The sequence below is a fragment of the Bombina bombina genome, chromosome 6, assembly GCF_027579735.1.
Source record: "Bombina bombina isolate aBomBom1 chromosome 6, aBomBom1.pri, whole genome shotgun sequence".
Taxonomy (NCBI): domain Eukaryota; kingdom Metazoa; phylum Chordata; class Amphibia; order Anura; family Bombinatoridae; genus Bombina; species Bombina bombina.
In genome coordinates, this window is record NC_069504.1 from 1141212122 (window position 1) to 1141231470 (window position 19349).

General features: G+C 36.3%; 1 protein-coding gene across 1 annotated transcript in view; it reads right to left on the bottom strand.

Annotated features, from left to right (window-relative positions):
- PDE3A (phosphodiesterase 3A) overlaps positions 1-19349 on the bottom strand; it is a 544656-nt gene that overhangs the window by 119085 nt on the left and 406222 nt on the right. The window contains exons 3-6 of the mRNA XM_053719719.1: positions 10348-10608; positions 7149-7303; positions 6914-7029; positions 5765-5978 (exon numbers count right to left, since the gene is read on the bottom strand). Of these exons, the coding sequence (XP_053575694.1) occupies positions 5765-5978; positions 6914-7029; positions 7149-7303; positions 10348-10608 (746 nt within the window). The remainder of the gene's footprint in view (positions 1-5764; positions 5979-6913; positions 7030-7148; positions 7304-10347; positions 10609-19349) is intronic.

The following is a 19349-nucleotide window of genomic DNA, read 5'->3' on the forward strand; positions in this document are numbered from 1 at the left end:
CCTTTGTATAGTGATCAGATAGAACACTATGTAATCTCCTGATTCTATAACTATATTGCCTTTGTATAGTGATCAGATAGAATACTATATAATATCCTGATTCTATAACTATATTGCTTTTGTATAGTGATCAGATAGAATACTATATAATCTCCTGATTCTATAACTATATTGCCTTTGTATAGTGATCAGATAGAACACTATGTAATCTCCTGGTAATAATCTCCTGATTCTATAACTATATTGCCTTTGTATAGTGATCAGATAGAACACTATGTAATCTCCTGATTCTATAACTATATTGCCTTTGTATAGTGATCAGATAGAATACTATATAATATCCTGATTCTATAACTATATTGCTTTTGTATAGTGATCAGATAGAATACTATGTAATCTCCTGATTCTATAACTATATTGCCTTTGTATAGTGATCAGATAGAATACTATGTAATCTCCTGATTCTATAACTATATTGCCTCTGTATAGTGATCAGATAGAATACTATGTAATCTCCTGATTCTATAACTATATTGCCTTTGTATAGTGATCAGATAGAATACTATGTAATATCCTGATTCTATAACTATATTGCCTTTGTATAGTGATCAGATAGAATACTATGTAATCTCCTGATTCTATAACTATATTGCCTTTGTATAGTAATCAGATAGAATACTATATAATCTCCTGATTCTATAACTATATTGCCTTTGTATAGTGATCAGATAGAATACTATGTAATCTCCTGATTCTATAACTATATTGCCTTTGTATAGTGATCAGATAGAATACTATGTAATCTCCTGATTCTATAACTATATTGCCTTTGTATAGTGATCAGATAGAATACTATGTAATATCCTGATTCTATAACTATATTGCCTTTGTATAGTGATCAGATAGAATACTATGTAATATCCTGATTCTATAACTATATTGCCTTTGTATAGTGATCAGATAGAATACTATGTAATCTCCTGATTCTATAACTATATTGCCTTTGTATAGTGATCAGATAGAATACTATGTAATATCCTGATTCTATAACTATATTGCCTTTGTATAGTGATCAGATAGAATACTATGTAATCTCCTGATTCTATAACTATATTGCCTTTGGATAGTTATCAGATAGAATAACCAGGAAAGTGAATTGTGCGGGCATAAATAGTGTACTAGTCACTGGTGAAAGGGCAAGTGTAAGTCCTCAGATAATACAAATGATTACAAGTGGGCTGGACCTATCCCTATGGGACTTCCATAGCACCAGTATTACGAGTCTGTCCTGGGAGGCCAAAAAGCGAGCGGTACACCCTACCCTGTCAAGATCCCTAACGCATTTAAAAGTCAGTAGTTATGAGTTTTATAGTACAACGCCGTAACATAAAACTCATAACTAAAGTGCTAAAAAGTACACTAACACCCATAATCTACCTTTTAAACCCCTAAACTGAAGCCCTCCCGCATCGCAAATACTATAATAAGATTATTAACCCCTAATCTGCCGCTCCGGACACCGCCACCACCTACATTATATTTATGAGCCCCTAATCTGCTGCCCCCAACGTCGCCGCCACTATATTTAAGTTATTAACCCCTAAATCTAAGTCTAACCATAAACCTAACACCCACTAACTTTAATATAGTGGCGGCAGAGTTGGGGGCAGCAGATTAGGGGTTAATAAGTGTAGGTAGGTTGCGGCGACATTGGGGGCAGCAGATTAGGGGTTATAAATATAATGTAGGTGTCAGCGATGTTGGGGGCAGCAGATTAGAGGTTCATAAGTATAATGTAGTTGGCAGCGGTGTCCGGAGTGGCAGATTAGGGGTTAATAAATATAATGCAGGTGTCGGCGATGTCGGGGTTGGCAGATTAGGGGTTAATAAGTGTAAAATTAGGGGTGTTTAGACTCGGGGTTCATGTTATGGTGTTAGCTGTAGACATAAATTTTAGTTCACCTTAGGAATCAATGGGGCTGCGTTACTGAGTTTTACGCTGCTTTTTTGCAGGTGTTAGACTTTTTCTCAGCCGGCTCTCCCCGTTGATTCCTATGGGGAAATCGTGCACGAGCACGTAAAACCAGCTCACCGCTGACTTAAGCAGCACTGGTATTGGAGTGGGGTAATGAGCAAAAGTTTGCTCAACGCTCACTTCTTGTTTTTTATCGACGGTTTTCTGAAAACTCGTAATACCAGCGCTGCATGTAAGTGAGCGGTGAGGGAAAACTGCTCGTTAGCACCGCACAGCCTCTAATGCAAAACTCATAATCTGGGCCTTAGGTACTAGTGAGTATCAGTTGTAAGCAAGTATCGGTTACATAAACCGTTTTCAAATGTTAAATAGAATTTATAATTACTGAGTGAATTACACCAGCATAAATATCGTTATTACTGCTAAGTTTATATAATGCTGCTTCGATAAAGTCAGGTAAATAAAAATCACCACTACGCTTGTAATATATTAATAGTAGCGTTACTGGAACATCTTTCACTGTAACGTCGATATTCTCTCAGTGGTAAGTGATTGGCCTGGTATTACCGCTGGATAACTGGTAACCACAGAAATAAGTCTTAAACCCCGGTGTGGCCGGGTTAATCAGAAGTGACTAGTACACTTAAGTGTTAGCGTCTGCAGTGTGTAACGCAGAGATATACTAATCGCAGCGCTGTAATAATAGTGATGCCACAACGGAGAGGATCAACTCTGATGTAAAGAACTTGTTTAAAATTAAGGAGCTCCCATTAGCCCCCAACCCTCTGCACTTATATATTTATATCTATATATGTCTACATATGTATTTATGTGTTTATATGTCTACATATATATTTACGTGTTTATATGTCTAGATATGTATTTATGTGTTTATATGTGTATATATGTCTGTAAATACATCTATACACATATACATACATATGTACACTCACACACACATATAGATATATATACAGTATCTATATGGATACATATGTATTTATATGTGTATATATGTCTGTGTTTATATGTGTATATATGTCTGTATTTATGTGTTTATATGTGTATATATGTCTGTGCTTTGTTTATGTGTTTATATATGTCTGTATTTATGTGTTTATATGTGTATATATGTCTGTAAATACAGCTATACACATATACATACATATGTACACTCACACACACACACATACATATATATACATATACATACAGTATCTATATGAATACATATGCATTTATATGTGTATATATGTCTGTGTTTATATGTGTATATATGTCTGTATTTATGTGTTTATATGTGTATATATGTCTGTATTTATGTGGTTATATGTGTATATATATCTGTAAATACATCTACACACATGTACACACACACACACACATATATATATATATTATATATGAATACATATGTATTTATGTGTGTATATGTGTATATATGTCTGTAAATACATCTACACACATGTACACACACACACACACACACACACACATATATATATATATATATGAATACATATGTATTTATGTGTTTATATGTGTATATATGTCTGTATTTATGTGTTTATATGTGTATATATATCTGTAAATACATCTACACACATGTACACACACACACACACACACATATATATATATATATATATATATATATGAATAGATATGTATTTATGTGTTTATATGTGTGTATATGTCTGTGTTTATGTGTTTATATGTGTATATATGTATTTATGTGTTTATATGTGTATATATGTCTGTGTTTATGTGTTTATATGTGTATATATGTATTTATGTGTTTATATGTGTATATATGTCTGTAAATACATCTATACACATTTAAATACATAAAGATATATCTACAATCATATAAACATATATTTACATACATACATACAAACACATATTTAGGAATGTATATGTAAGTATCTCTAGGTTAAAGCCCTTTGCAGCCTTTTTCCCTAACACCTGAAACCTCAAATCTTTAAACCCTTATAACTTTTTTTCTGCAGTATTTTTTTTAAATCAGTGTTATTAGATGGTGTTAATATGAGTGTAACTGTACTTTGTAATGTATTTTTGACGTGTTTTGTGACACTTTTTTGTTTCGCAAAACAGTTAACCAGAACTCTGAGGACACACTAACTTGATGAGCGTTAACTTAAATTGTGCTTATGCGATCGCGTTTACTTTCAACTTGTAATACGAGCAAAAAACCTGAAGCACACAAACACCCGAGATAAACGCCTTTTTCGCTGATGCATAACTTTTAGCGCTCCACTTATAATCTGACCCATAATTTGGTTATGCAATTGGTATAATTTGACCTTATATCATGTACCACTTGGCAAAGTATAATGTATTATTTGGTTGTACATCATGTGACATTTGGTCTTAAATACTATATAATTTTTTAAGGTGTCATGTATGTCTGGTCATGTATCAGGTTTCCCTTGGTCATGCATTAGGTTTCTCTTGGTCATGCATCAGGTTTCTCTTGGTCATGCATCAGGTTTTTCTTGGTCATGCGTCAGGTCTCTCTTGGGCATGCATTAGGTTTCTCTTGGTCAAGAATTAGGTTTCTCTTGGTCATGCATTAGGTTTCTCTTTGTCATGCATCCTGTGATGTTTGGTCTTACATAATATATAATTTTAAGGTATCATTTATGACTGGTCATGCATCAGGTTTCTCTTGGTCATGCATCAGGTTTCTCTTGGCCATGCATCACATTTATCTTGGTCATGCATTGGGTTTCTCTTGGCCATGCATCAGGTTTCTCTTGGCCATGCATCACATTTATCTTGGTCATGCATTGGGTTTCTCTTGGTCATGCATCAGGTTTCTCTTGGCCATGCATCACATTTATCTTGGTCATGCATTGGGTTTCTCTTGGCCATGCATCAGGTTTCTCTTGGCCATGCATCACATTTATCTTGGTCATGCATTGGGTTTCTCTTGGCCATGCATCAGGTTTCTCTTGGTCATGCATCAGGTTTCTCTTGGTCATGCATTAGGTTTCTCTTGGTCATGCATTAGGTTTCTCTTGGTCATGCATTAGCTTCTCTTGGCCATGCATCAGGTTTCTCTTGGTCATGTATCAGGATTCTCTTGGTCAAGCATCACTAAACTTTGTGTTAGCCTTGAGGTAGTATTTTTTCTACAACTGTTTTAAAGCATTATATTGTTATATGGCCCCCATTCCAGTCCAGCAGAAGTGCTGTACATACAGTACAAACATTCCAATTTATATGAATAGTCTCTATTTTACTTAGAAAAAAATACCCAAGTTGTTTTGATTAAATACACAAAAACACTAAAAGAAAAAAGGCTTTACAATAATATTTTTAGCGACCTTCACAGAACCAAAATGTTTCTGGTCATGAAGTTGCCATGATATGTTTCATGTATCCATCTATATCTGAACCCCAATAAAATAATCATGATAATCTTAAATGCTTATACTTCTCCTAGATAGTATGAGTAGCATCTTATTTTGCTGTTCTGTACAGAGGCATTATCTTTTGGAACTGTTACCTCTTTTGGTTACAGTATCAGCATCAGCAAGCAGAGAACCCCTTATACCAAATATTAGTGGCACAGAGATTTTACCTACTACAGACAGGTGCATCAGGTAGTAACTTTTAGTGCTCCACTCATAATCTGACCCATAATTATGTATCATTTGACCTTATATCATGTTCCACTTGGCAATGTATAATGTATCACAGTATCAGCACCAGCAAGCAGAGAACCCCTTATACCAAATATTAGTGGCACAAAGTTCTTACCTACAACAGACAGGTGCCTCAGGTAGTATCTCTGGAAGCTCAGGGGCGCTCTTTGTATATGTTAAGGGCTTGTGCGGATTCAGGCCCAGCCTGGTGACATCAGTGGATTCAGGAAATGGAACAGGAAAGGTTTTAACAGTGGGGCTTGGGGCTGGAGTACCATGGATGGGAGAATGACATGGAGATGTTAGAGGGGAGATATTTGGAGGAATACCTGAAAAAAGGAAAATATTGTATTGCTGAGAATACAGCATCACATAAGCCTGAAAAACAGTAAGTACCAATGCATATAGGGTTAGTTGGTAGTTGCATATCAATGGTAATATTCCGCCTGTTATACAGTTATACTTATCATTTTCAGGGCCGCCATCAGGGGGTGACAGGAGTGACTCCTGTCAGGGGCCCAATGGGCCAGGGGGGCCCCATGAGGCAAGAACAACTAAACAACACCAGTGGGAACTACAGCAGAGTGGTAATTGAGCATGGGAAATGTTATTACAAGGAGTAAAGTATTAGCATTTGAGAGGATTTCTGAGTGTGCACTAAACCACTATGCACAGTGTGAGACAGACTTGGCACTTTGTTTGTACAGTGTGTGCCTGAGTCAGACAGTGTGTGTGTTTCAGTGTAGGAGTGTGTCTGTGTGTTTCTGTGTTTGTGTGTTACTTCCTACTTTACAACATTTCCAAGTTTGACTACACTTAAGAATAAAGTGCATATACATTTTAGTGACTTGGTCAAAAATTGCACATGTCAAGGGGGGCATGATCAATAGTTAAGTCAGGGGCCCCAAAATTTCTAGTGGCAGCCCTGATCATTTTATATCACATGGAGAGATTTCAGGTATTTATTTTCAGCATTCTCTTTTGTTTATAAAGTGCCTAGATAGTTAACAGATTTATGCTACCAAGGTTTTTTCGTGGTTGCGCTACTGTGACACGGAAAAAAGATGAAGCATTGTGCTGCATGATTTAGATTATTTTAGATAGACCCAATGTATAGCAGTTTTGCAGCAGAGAAATATCAGTAATCAGTTTTACAAGAAAGTAATATAAATGTTCCCTGGAAGAATACGCTCTCAGTTTAGTTGTTATAGTTTCAACATTTATAAGGTGATCATTTACAAAGGTGACAAAGTAAATTTCCTACCTTGTCTCCTTTTGGAATTCAGGTGATTGGTATTGGATACTGCGTAGGATATTGAGAATGAGCGACTTTTACTTAGATTCGTCAAAGCGGAGTTGTTCCAAGAATCTGAATTGCCGCTGTTGTAGGTAACAAGGCAAAAAGGTTACAAAAACAAAGTGACAGAAGTTGACTCACTAAGCAGCCTCTACAGAAGAATATAGAAATAAAGATCATAGGGTTTGACACTCACACTTACCTAGATGAGGATGTATCATGGGGCTTGATGCTTCCGCTTCGATCTCTCCGCACTGGCGCTGGCTCTAATGTGGGTAACCCTGTGGCAGAGGTCGTTGTTGTCCATGTTGACGACACTCTTCGTAGTAGTCCTGGTGGAAGACTTCTCCTTAAACGCTGAACAAAAAAATCATAGACTTGCAGTAATTACAGGAAGGGTTAACAAGGGTTAATGAACCACAGATACAGCAAGGAAATAGGAGTCTCAAGGGATGGATGGACCTCATGTGTCTCCCAGTCATTAGACATGAATCAGGCATCTCATTAAAGTCCTTTAATATACTGGGCTTGACGTAAGAACCAGAACAGGAAGCCAGATACTCACTCGCTCTTTGATCAAACCATTCTTTATCGGATCAGCATTTTCATTTATTTAGTATGTTTTTTTACAAACTGATATTGTGATTATATTTTATGGGGGAACAAAGTTTCTCAGTTCAAATAGAAATGTAAAACTGGAGAGATGTGTTTTATTAATGAATGTTCATTCACGAGCTAAAATATATCTGTTTCTAATAAAGTAATATAATATAGTACTGCATAGAACGTTATTAAATCTGCTAGTAATTTCATTAAGTCTGTGCACTGCTGTTTTGTCTCTGTAATGTTGCCATGGTTACTGTACGGACACAGACCACTGACTCATGGGAAATACTCAACAACAAATATAACAACTCACTTTTATTACAATTATTTATTAGATCAAGACGTCATGTTACAAATGATAGTGTCAAAACTTCCAATTATTAGTTAAAATGTTAATGAATGAATTAACAAAACACTAACAAAACTAAACAGCTGTATTTTACAGTACAGTTTGATATTGATTCTCATACCTCATTCCTAGGGCAAGGGTTAGGGAATGAGTCTAGATTTAGGAATATGGAATGAGGCTAGGTTTAGTGTTAGGGAATGAGGGTAGTGTTAGGGTTAGGGAATGAGGGTAGGTTTAGTGTTAGGGAATGAGGGTAGTGTTAGGGTTAGGGAATGAGGGTAGTTTAGGGAATGAGGCTAGTGCGTTTAGGGAATGAGATTAGTTTTAGGGTTAGGGATAAAGGTAGTGTTATAGAATGATGTTAGTTTTAGGGTTAGGAAATAAGGTTAGTGCTAGGGAATATGGCTAGTGTTAAGGAAAGAGGGTAGTGTTAGGGTTAGTTTATGAGGGTGATGTTACTGTTAGGGAATGAGGGTAGTGTTAGGGAATGAGGCTAGTGTTTATTGAATAAGATAAGTTTTAGGGTTAGGGATAAAGGTAGTGTTATGAATTATGCTATTTTTAGGGTAAGAGAATGAGGCTAGTGTTTGGGTTAGGGATTGAGGTAGTGTTAGGAAATAAGGTTAGTGTTAGGAAATGGGGCACGTTTTAGGGTTAAGGAATGGGACTAGTGTTAGGGTTAGGAAATTAAGCTAGTTTTAGTTTTAGGAAATTAGGCTAATTTTACGGCTAGGGAATTAGGCTAGTTTTAGGGTTAGGTCATGAGGTTTGTGTTAGGGAATGGGGGCTAGTGTTAGGGTTAGGGATAAGGAAAGTGTTAGGGAATTAGGGCTAGTTTTAGGGTTAGGGAAAGAGGGTAGTTTTTAGGGTTAGGGAATGAGAGTAGTTTGTAGGGTTAGGGAATAATGGTAGTGTTAGAGTTAGGGAATGAGACTAGTTTTAGTGTTAGGGAATGACGCTAGTTTTAGGGTTAGGGTTATAGAATGAGGCTAGTTTTAGGGTAACAGAATGGGGCTAGTGTTAGGGAATTGGGCTAGTGTTAGGGTTAGGGAATGAGGTTAATTTTATGGTTAGGGAATGAAGTTAGCTTTAGGGCTAGTATCAAGGTTATGCTATAGGTAGGGTTAGTGACGAGGGCTAGTACCAGTGTTATGCTATAGGTAGGGTTATTGACTAGGGCTAGTATCAGGGTTATGCTATAGGTAGGGTTAGTGACTAGGGCTAGTGTCAGGGTTATGCTATAGGTAGGGTTATTGACTAGGGCTAGTATCAGGGTTATGCTATAGCTAGGGCTAGTGACTAGGACTAGTGTCAGGGTTATGCTATAGGTAGGGTTAGTGACTAGGGCTAGTATCAGGGTTATGCTATAGGTAGGGTTAGTGACTAGGACTAGTGTCAGGGTTATGCTATAGGTAGGGTTATTGACTAGGGCTAGTATCAGGGTTATGCTATAGGTAGGGTTAGTGACTAGGACTAGTATCATGGTTATGCTATAGGTAGGGTTAGTGACGAGGGCTAATGTCAAGGCTATGCTATAGGTAGGGATAGTGACTAGGGCTAGTATCAGGGTTATGCTATAGGTAGGGTTAGTGACTAAGGCTAGTGTCAGGGTTATGCTATAGGTAGGGTTAGTGACTAGCTCAAGTATCAGGGTTATGCTATAGGTAGGGTTATTGACTAGGGCTAGTATCAGGGTTATGCTATAGGTAGGGTTAGTGACTAGGGCTAGTGTCAGGGTTATGCTATAGGTAGGGTTAGTGACTAGGATTAGTGTCAGGGTTATGCTATAGGTAGGGTTAGTGACTAGGGCTAGTATCAGGGTTATGCTATAGGTAGGGTTAGTGACTAGGGCTAGTATCAGGGTTATGCTATAGGTAGGGTTAGTGACTAGGACTAGTGTCAGGGTTATGCTATAGGTAGGGTTAGTGACTAGGGCTAGTGTCAGGGTTATGCTATAGGTAGGGTTAGTGACTAGGGCTAGTGTCAGGGTTATGCTATAGGTAGGGTTAGTGACGAGGGCTAGTGTCAGGGTTATGCTATAGGTAGGGTTAGTGACTAGGGCTAGTGTCAGGGTTATGGTATAGGTAGGGTTAGTGACTAGGGCTAGTGTCAGGGTTATGCTATAGGTAGGGTTAGTGACTAGGATTAGTGTCAGGGTTATGCTATAGGTAGGGTTAGTGACTAGGGCTAGTGTCAGGGTTATGCTATAGGTAGGGTTAGTTACTAGGGCTAGTGTCAGGGTTATGCTATAGGTAGGGTTAGTGACTAGGGCTAGTGTCAGGGTTATGCTATAGGTAGGGTTAGTGACTAGGGCTAGTGTCAGGGTTATGCTATAGGTAGGGTTAGTGACTAGGGCTAGTGTCAGGTTTATACTACAATTATAAAGTGGAGTGTTGCTGAAGTGGGTCTACACTCTATAGAACTGCATTATTGTATTGCTCTCTACCTTGGGTATGGTCATCTTGTCTCCTCTTTCAGGACCCTCTTCTGAGTCTGAGCAGGTGTAGTTCTCATTAAAAGTCACCAGTGGGTTAAATCTGGGTTTATGTATGGGTTGGAAGGTCAGCTGGGTACTGAGCAGATTGCTGACAGCGCGTAAGGACGTGCAAACATGTGGGGGTAATGAAGGGTCTGCCAGCAGGTCTGTAATGAGTCCATGAGCTTCTCCCATGACAGCAATGTCTACAGTGATGCTGGTTCCGGAAGACTGAAACAAAACAGAAATTTTCTCTCATTACACACCTGTGGAAAGCTTTTCCTATGAGTACAACGTAGTAATACTGGAGAACTGGTGTTAGACAACAATAGCTGTCCCTTTGTATTACTATATCTGTAGTGGTTAAATGACTATAGTCCAGTAAAATATATATGTATGTCTATATATCTATTTGAATATATACAGATATAAATATATATATATATATATATATATATATACATATATATATATAGAGAGAGAGAGAGAGATAGATAGATAGATAGATAGATAGATAGATAGATAGAGAGATAGATAGATAGATAGATAGATAGATAGATATTGTATATACAAATATGTATAGAAATAATAATTTAAAAATAAAGACATTTTTATATAAGCATAGAAATTAAAAGTAATTAAAAACACATTGAAATCTTACTGCATATTTCAAGGTACATACATATATACAAATAAAAGATTCATCAAAAGGGTCATCAAAAAAGCAAAATCACAGGCAGATAGGTGTGATCGGAGAGAGCTTCTGAGAGGCAAATTGAGAGTGAAAGGTCAGGAGGATTGTAAGATAACTTTTGTTACTGATTATAGTAATCAATACACAATGGTCTGTAAGTTGATGAGGAAACATCTACCTATCCTTCTGGCAGACCAAAAACTGAAAACCATCATTAATGAGGGGTGTAGGTTCTCCTACAGACGTGCAAGAACTATAGGTAACATTCTCTCCCCGACACAGCTCCCATCAAGAAGTACAGCTTCTGGAAGCTCCTGGTTGAGGCACAAAGGCACCTATAGATGTGGTAAAAACAGGTGCAAGGCCTGTGATTTTGTTGAGGTGACAGATACATTCACTTCTTATGTCACAAACAAACAATACACTACGTCTCAGTGTATACATTGTTCAACTAACTATGTAGTATATCTGGCTGAATGCAAGTGCTGTTTGAAGCAATATGTAGGCCTCACGACAAGAGACGTGAGGTCTAGAATTAGGGAACATCTCAATAATATCGAGAAAGAGAAGGAGAGCTCAGCGTTAGCTGTACATTTTATCCATGAACATCAAGGAAATGTTGATTCCTTTAGGTGGAAATGCATAGAGAAAGTACTCCCCCCGAAAAGAGGAGGAGATAGGACAACGCTGTTGTATAGGAGAGAGGCTTATTGGATCTTTACACTGCAGACTAGGATCCCCAAGGGCTTCAACTCCACCTTTGATTTAATTAATCATTGGGAATAGGCATTCCGTCCCCTGTCCCAATATAATAATAATAAAAGGAACTGCCTTACAATAAATAAATAAACTTATTGATACTTATCAAAGTCATTTTTAGCTAACGACTGAATCATAAAATATAAGTCTCCATTTTCTATCTTAGTATTTAGCATACAAGTAAGTCTTCGGCCTATATGTTATACTATTACCATGAAGATAGCCCAGATAATTGTCTTAGCAACTGCTAGAAACATTTGAGTGTCTTTATGGAAGTCGAATAATAAACAATAATAATTTTTGATAGACTTTCCTTCCAAGACCATAATAGGCTAGTTCTAGAAGAAGGAAGGGAAAAAAATCCCCTATTTTGTTTTTATGGTATTAATAGTAAACAAGCAATGTGGTTATGTATTCATAGGTTTTGATCCAATATTAATACTGTAGTTTGAATGCAATGATTTGTTGTATTTAATGCCGCACTAATAGAGCAAAATATTATTATCCTTTGGTTTTCTGCAATAGATATAATTGTTGATTTCTATCATATTTATCTAGTGTATATTTTACACAAGTATATTGCGCATGACCAACTAGGTTAAATATTTACCTCTTGCGGAGCTCATTTGAGAGCAACATGGGTAATTATAAAGTGTCTTTTGTTTTTGTCAGTATCAAGTTTGAGTAACCATAGGTGACAAGCGCTGCTTTAACTATGTATTTACCCATAGAGTATAAGGTGCAAAATACAGCATAAAAACTGAAGATTATCATATGGTTTATTACTATGGTAACAATCTTATATATAAGCTAATTGCTGCGATTAATATAATGTCAGTTTTTGATGATATAAGATTTTATATTTCTTCGAAAATTATAACACACAGATAATGAGATGTTTATATATATGCAGTAAGATTATTGAAAGCAATAGATTATTTAGCGAAAAATATGTAGTAACCAAAGATATTATGTATATATATGTGATATATAGTTGTAATATTTATGATCCACTATTTGAAAGTATTACCTCCATTAAGTATACACCTGATTGAACTGCTTTAACCTCTTAAGGACATATGACGGAATTTTTCCGTCATAAAATAATTGAGCAAACTGAAAGCTGTGTCCTTAAAGGGTTAAATAGTAGACCTCGGCACCTGTATGTCAACTATGATTACGGGGCTTACCTGAAACGCGTCAGTGACGTCAGCAGGGCCGAGGTTATAGCGTTTTTTGTATTTTAATGGCGGTGTTTCCTTGCCAATGGTCTGTGAGCTATCTTTTTAATAGTTTTTCTAATTAAAGTTTTGCCGATTTAACTACCAATATTGGAGCCGGTCTGGGTGAAGTTAGTTTTCTTTTTTCGATGGTTCACAAGGATTCCCAAAGGGCATACAATACGATACAGGTGAACATATACAGCACAAAATATCCGGTGGGACTGCCTGGAGGAGCAGCAATTCGACAGCCGGCAAGATGAGACGCTGAGTGCAGCTCAGCAACTAGCGGTTATAAAAGACTGTTCCTTTTCAGTATTGTCTGGTATATAAGAATCAGCATTGCGAATGTATAAGGAATATGCAATAGTTTGGTGGAATTCATGAGAAGGCTTGGTATGCTTCACACATCAACATTACTATTATATATACCGCTCTCAGTCTCATCTGTTTAACGTATACTTATCGTTAGCTATCTCCCTTTTTTTATGTTTATTACTGTCAATCATCCTGACTACCGGTAGGAACAGTCGCTAGGCTCAGAAATAACCAATCAAAATTACGTTAGAAATAGCAGAGCATATTACATTGTTTCCAGTGATTTTGCTAAATCGCTGAATATCATTATATTGATACATTTGTAAATAGATGTGAGATATAATTTTAAGTGTTGCTATATACGACCTGTTACTTTTCCTATTTATTTGGCTATAACATATTATTGTCATCTTGACAATATTTGCTAGAAAGTTATAAAAGTAACAGATTGGCAGTATTTATATGTATAGCATGTTTATATCCGCTGATGTAGTGTTGCCCAACAAGAAGTGCTTATTACAGGTATACCTCACTTTACAGCGCTTCACTTTACAGCGATTCGCTAATACAGCGCTCTGTGGAGCTGAAGTTCATCCTCCAGTGATTTGGAAACAGTGCTGTAATCGTGAGATTGCAAGAAAAGTGACTGGCACCATTTTGTTATGCTTAGTTCACTCTGTTTACAGCATTACAGTGCAATCTGTGTCTCAGTGCTATAGTCTGGCAAATTTTACTACAGTAATTGTCACTATTTTACAGGTACAGTTTTTATTGAATCCTAATTGAATACTGTGCTGTGCTAGTGTTAAACTAAACGTAGCACTACTGCAACCCTAATATGTAAGTTTAAACATTTTTTAAAGTCTTTAAACACACTGGCAAGAGAATAAAAAGCTAAAACTGCCTTGTTTCACTTTAAGGCGGTTTTCACTTTACAGCAGGGCTCCGGTCCCTAACCCGCTGTATGAGCGGGGTATACCTGTATATCTTATTTGTGAAACTTAAATAAGATTTAAAGTGCTGCGTGAAAAATGAAACACACTCTGGGGCCTATCTATCAAGTTCCGAATGGAGCTTGATGCCTCGTGTTCCTGCAGGCTCGCAAGGAACAGCAGTTATGAAGCAGCGGTCACAAAGACCGCTGCTCCATTACCCTGTCCACCTGCTCTGAGCAGGCGGACAGGAATCGCAACAACTCAACCCGATCGAGTACGATCGGGTTGATTGACACCCCCTGCTGGCGGCTGATTGGCCGCAAGTCTGCAGGGGGCGGCGTTGCAATGTTAAATGCGGAGAGTGTATTGCTCTCCGCATTTAGCAAGGTGTTGTGGACCTGATCCACACTGTCGGATCAGGTCCGCAAGACCTTTGATAAATAGGGGCCAATATGTGTGGGGGGTGATATAACTACTATATAAAAACATTAAATGAAAGTAGCATGAAAAAAATCCTAAATATATATATAGTAGTTATCCAAAAGAGGAAGCCAATGTTATCATTGGTTTTAATTGTGTACATTTTAATACATTGTAATACTTGTTAAGTATGAAAACCTTGTGATGTGAAGAAATATAATGCTAAAATAATTCAGTGTGAGTGCATAAAATATTTAAGTGTAAAAAAACAAGGTATATGATTATATACGTGTGAGTCTCAAAAATAATAATAGTGTTGCTAATTAGAAAGTGCAATGTTTCATATTTTTATTTTTATTTATTTTTTTGTTTGTAGAATTATAGTAGAGTTAAACATGCTACATAAAACATAGAGCACAAGAAATGTGGTGGGAACAATCCAACCACAATAAAGAAAAAAAAATGAAAAAGAATAAATGTGATTCATTATTTAATGCTGATATAAATTTCCACAAATGTCTACACTCAAAAATCTGGATGCAATTTTCTAGATTATTGGATTTTTTAAGTGTGAAAAATGCTTAAATGGAAGTTTAGTACTTATTTGGGTAAAAATACATAATAATTATTATTTTAATTTAAACCATTAGGATTGACTGTATTTAAGAGATAAATCCATTTGCACTCTGATTGTAATAGTGCCTGTTCTAAATCACCACCTCGGATGCCAAGTGAGATTTTCTCTAGACCAAAGTATGATAAAGCTTCTGTATTAGACCTATGTTTTTGAAGAAAATGTTTAGCTACTTGAGTTATATTTTTCCCTTTACGTAGATCTGATTCTGCATTTCTGATGTTACTCATGTGTTCACCCACCCTTCTCTTCAGTGGTCGTGTTGTCATTCCAACATAGGATAAACCACAGTTACATTTTAGTGCGTATATAACGCCATAGGTGTTGCATGTTATATGTTGTCAAATGTTCTGTACCTTCCCAAACCTATCTATGATTTGGTCTGTTTGAACAGCATGAGAGCAGTAAGTACAGTTTCTGCATGGATGATTCCCGGGAAATGTAATTTTGAGTTTTTTCGAACAAAATGACTTTGGACCAATCGGTCCTTAAGGTTTCTTGATCTCCTATAGCAGATGGATATCCTATCACCCAGACTTTTATTCAAATCTGGACCATTTTGGAGAATATTCCATGATTTTTGTATGATGTTAGTTACATCCTTTATTTGTGAGTTAAAGATTTCATCAGATGAAATTCACCTGTCGGTAATGATCTTAGGGTACTATTGGCATGTGCACTATCATGGTGTAAGATGGAATTGGTGTCAGTTTTTTGTGAAATAGATCCGTTACTAGATTGCCATTTACATCCTTTATTATTTTCAGATCTAAAAAACTTATCTCGGATAGACTGCAGTCATATGTCAATTTGACGTTAATGTTGTTCTGATTCAGTTTGTTTAGAACTATATCTAAATCTGTTTTTGAGCCTTTCCAGATAAAGAGGATGTCGTCAATATAGTGAATCCATAATGGTATATGTTGCATATATAGAGCATTGTTGTCAGTAAAAACCATTTCTTTTGGCATATGTGGGTGCACATGCCGTGCCCATTGCTGTTCCACGGATTTGTAAATAGTGCTGTTCATTGAATACGACTGAGATGTTTTGTAGAGGAATTACCCTCATATGTCAGAGATACAACTGAAGTACTTCAACGATTAGATGGTGTCCAATTAACATCTGAATCGTTGAAGTACTTCAGTTGTATCTCTGACATATGAGGGTAATTCCTCTACAAAACATCTCAGTCGTATTCAATGAACAGCACTATTTACAAATCCGTGGAACAGCAATGGGCACGGCATGTGCACCCACATACGCCAATCTTTTTCTAGGATTGTGGGAGAAAGAACTGGTTTTTACTGATAACAATGCTCTATATATGCAACATATACCATTATGGATTCGCTATATTGACATCATCCTCTTTACTGTATCTGGGAAGGCTCAAAAACAGATTTAGATATATTTCTAAACAAACTGAATCAGAACAACATTAACGTCAAATTGACATATGACTGCAGTCTATCCGAGATAAGTTTTTTAGATCTGAAAATAATAAAGGATGTAAATGGCAATCTAGTAACGGATCTATTTCGCAAAAAAACTGACACCAATTCCATCTTACACCATGATAGTGCACATGCCAATAGTACCCTAAGTTCATTACCGACAGGTGAATTTCTAAGGATACAAAGGAATTGCTCATCTGATGAAATCTTTAAAGTAAGAGCCGCTGAATTAGAGACAAGACTCAAAGCAAGAGGATACAGCAACAGAAGCCTAAAAAGAGCTAAACACAGAGCTATATACACATCTAGGAAAGAACTGTTATACTCTAAACATAAGCAAACAGATAAGCAAACAAGACTCATAACCACCTTTAACTCACAAATAAAGGATGTAACTAACATCATCCAAAAATCATTGAATATTCTCCAAAATGGTCCAGATTTGAATAAAAGTCTGGGTGATAGGATATCCATCTGCTATAGGAGATCAAGAAACCTTAAGGACCAATTGGTCCAAAGTCATTTTGTTCGAAAAAAAACCCCCAAAATTACATATCCCGGGAATCATCCATGCAGAAACTGTACTTACTGCTCTTATGCTGTTCAAACAGACCAAATCATAGATAGGTTTGGGAAGGTACAGAACATTTGACAACATATAACATGCAACACCTATGGCGTTATATACACACTAAAATGTAACTGTGGTTTATTTTATGTTGGAATGACAACACGACCACTGAAGAGAAGGGTGGGTGAACACATGAGTAACATCAGAAATGCAGAATCAGATCTACGTAAAGGGAAAAATATAACTCAAGTAGCTAAACATTTTCTTCAAAAACATAGGTCTAATACAGAAGCTTTATCATACTTTGGTCTAGAGAAAATCTCACTTGGCATCCGAGGTGGTGATTTAGAACAGGCACTATTACAATCAGAGTGCAAATGGATTTATCTCTTAAATACAGTCAATCCTAATGGTTTAAATTAAAATAATAATTATTATGTATTTTTACCCAAATAAGTACTAAAATGTAACTGTGGTTTATTTTATGTTGGAATGACAACACGACCACTGAAGAGAAGGGTGGGTGAACACATGAGTAACATCAGAAATGCAGAATCAGATCTACGTAAAGGGAAAAATATAACTCAAGTAGCTAAACATTTTCTTCAAAAACATAGGTCTAATACAGAAGCTTTATCATACTTTGGTCTAGAGAAAATCTCACTTGGCATCCGAGGTGGTGATTTAGAACAGGCACTATTACAATCAGAGTGCAAATGGATTTATCTCTTAAATACAGTCAATCCTAATGGTTTAAATTAAAATAATAATTATTATGTATTTTTACCCAAATAAGTACTAAACAGAATTTCTAAGGATACAAAGGAATTGCTCATCTGATGAAATCTTTAAAGTAAGAGCCGCTGAATTAGAGACAAGACTCAAAGCAAGAGGATACAGCAACAGAAGCCTAAAAAGAGCTAAACACAGAGCTATATACACATCTAGGAAAGAACTGTTATACTCTAAACATAAGCAAACAGATAAGCAAACAAGACTCATAACCACCTTTAACTCACAAATAAAGGATGTAACTAACATCATCCAAAAATCATTGAATATTCTCCAAAATGGTCCAGATTTGAATAAAAGTCTGGGTGATAGGATATCCATCTGCTATAGGAGATCAAGAAACCTTAAGGACCAATTGGTCCAAAGTCATTTTGTTCGAAAAAACCCCCAAAATTACATATCCCGGGAATCATCCATGCAGAAACTGTACTTACTGCTCTCATGCTGTTCAAACAGACCAAATCATAGATAGGTTTGGGAAGGTACAGAACATTTGACAACATATAACATGCAACACCTATGGCGTTATATACACACTAAAATGTAACTGTGGTTTATTTTATGTTGGAATGACAACACGACCACTGAAGAGAAGGGTGGGTGAACACATGAGTAACATCAGAAATGCAGAATCAGATCTACGTAAAGGGAAAAATATAACTCAAGTAGCTAAACATTTTCTTCAAAAACATAGGTCTAATACAGAAGCTTTATCATACTTTGGTCTAGAGAAAATCTCACTTGGCATCCGAGGTGGTGATTTAGAACAGGCACTATTACAATCAGAGTGGAAATGGATTTATCTCTTAAATACAGTCAATCCTAATGGTTTAAATTAAAATAATAATTATTATGTATTTTTACCCAAATAAGTACTAAACTTCCATTTAAGCATTTTTCACACTTAAAAAATCCAATAATCTAGAAAATTACATCCAGATTTTTGAGTGTAGACATTTGTGGAAATTTATATCAGCATTAAATAATGAATCACATTTATTCTTTTTCATTTTTTTTTCTTTATTGTGGTCGGATTGTTCCCACCACATTTCTTGTGCTCTATGTTTTATGTAGCATGTTTAACTCTACTATAATTCTACACACACAAAAATAAATAAAAATATGAAACATTGCACTTTCTAATTAGCAACACTATTATTATTTTTGAGACT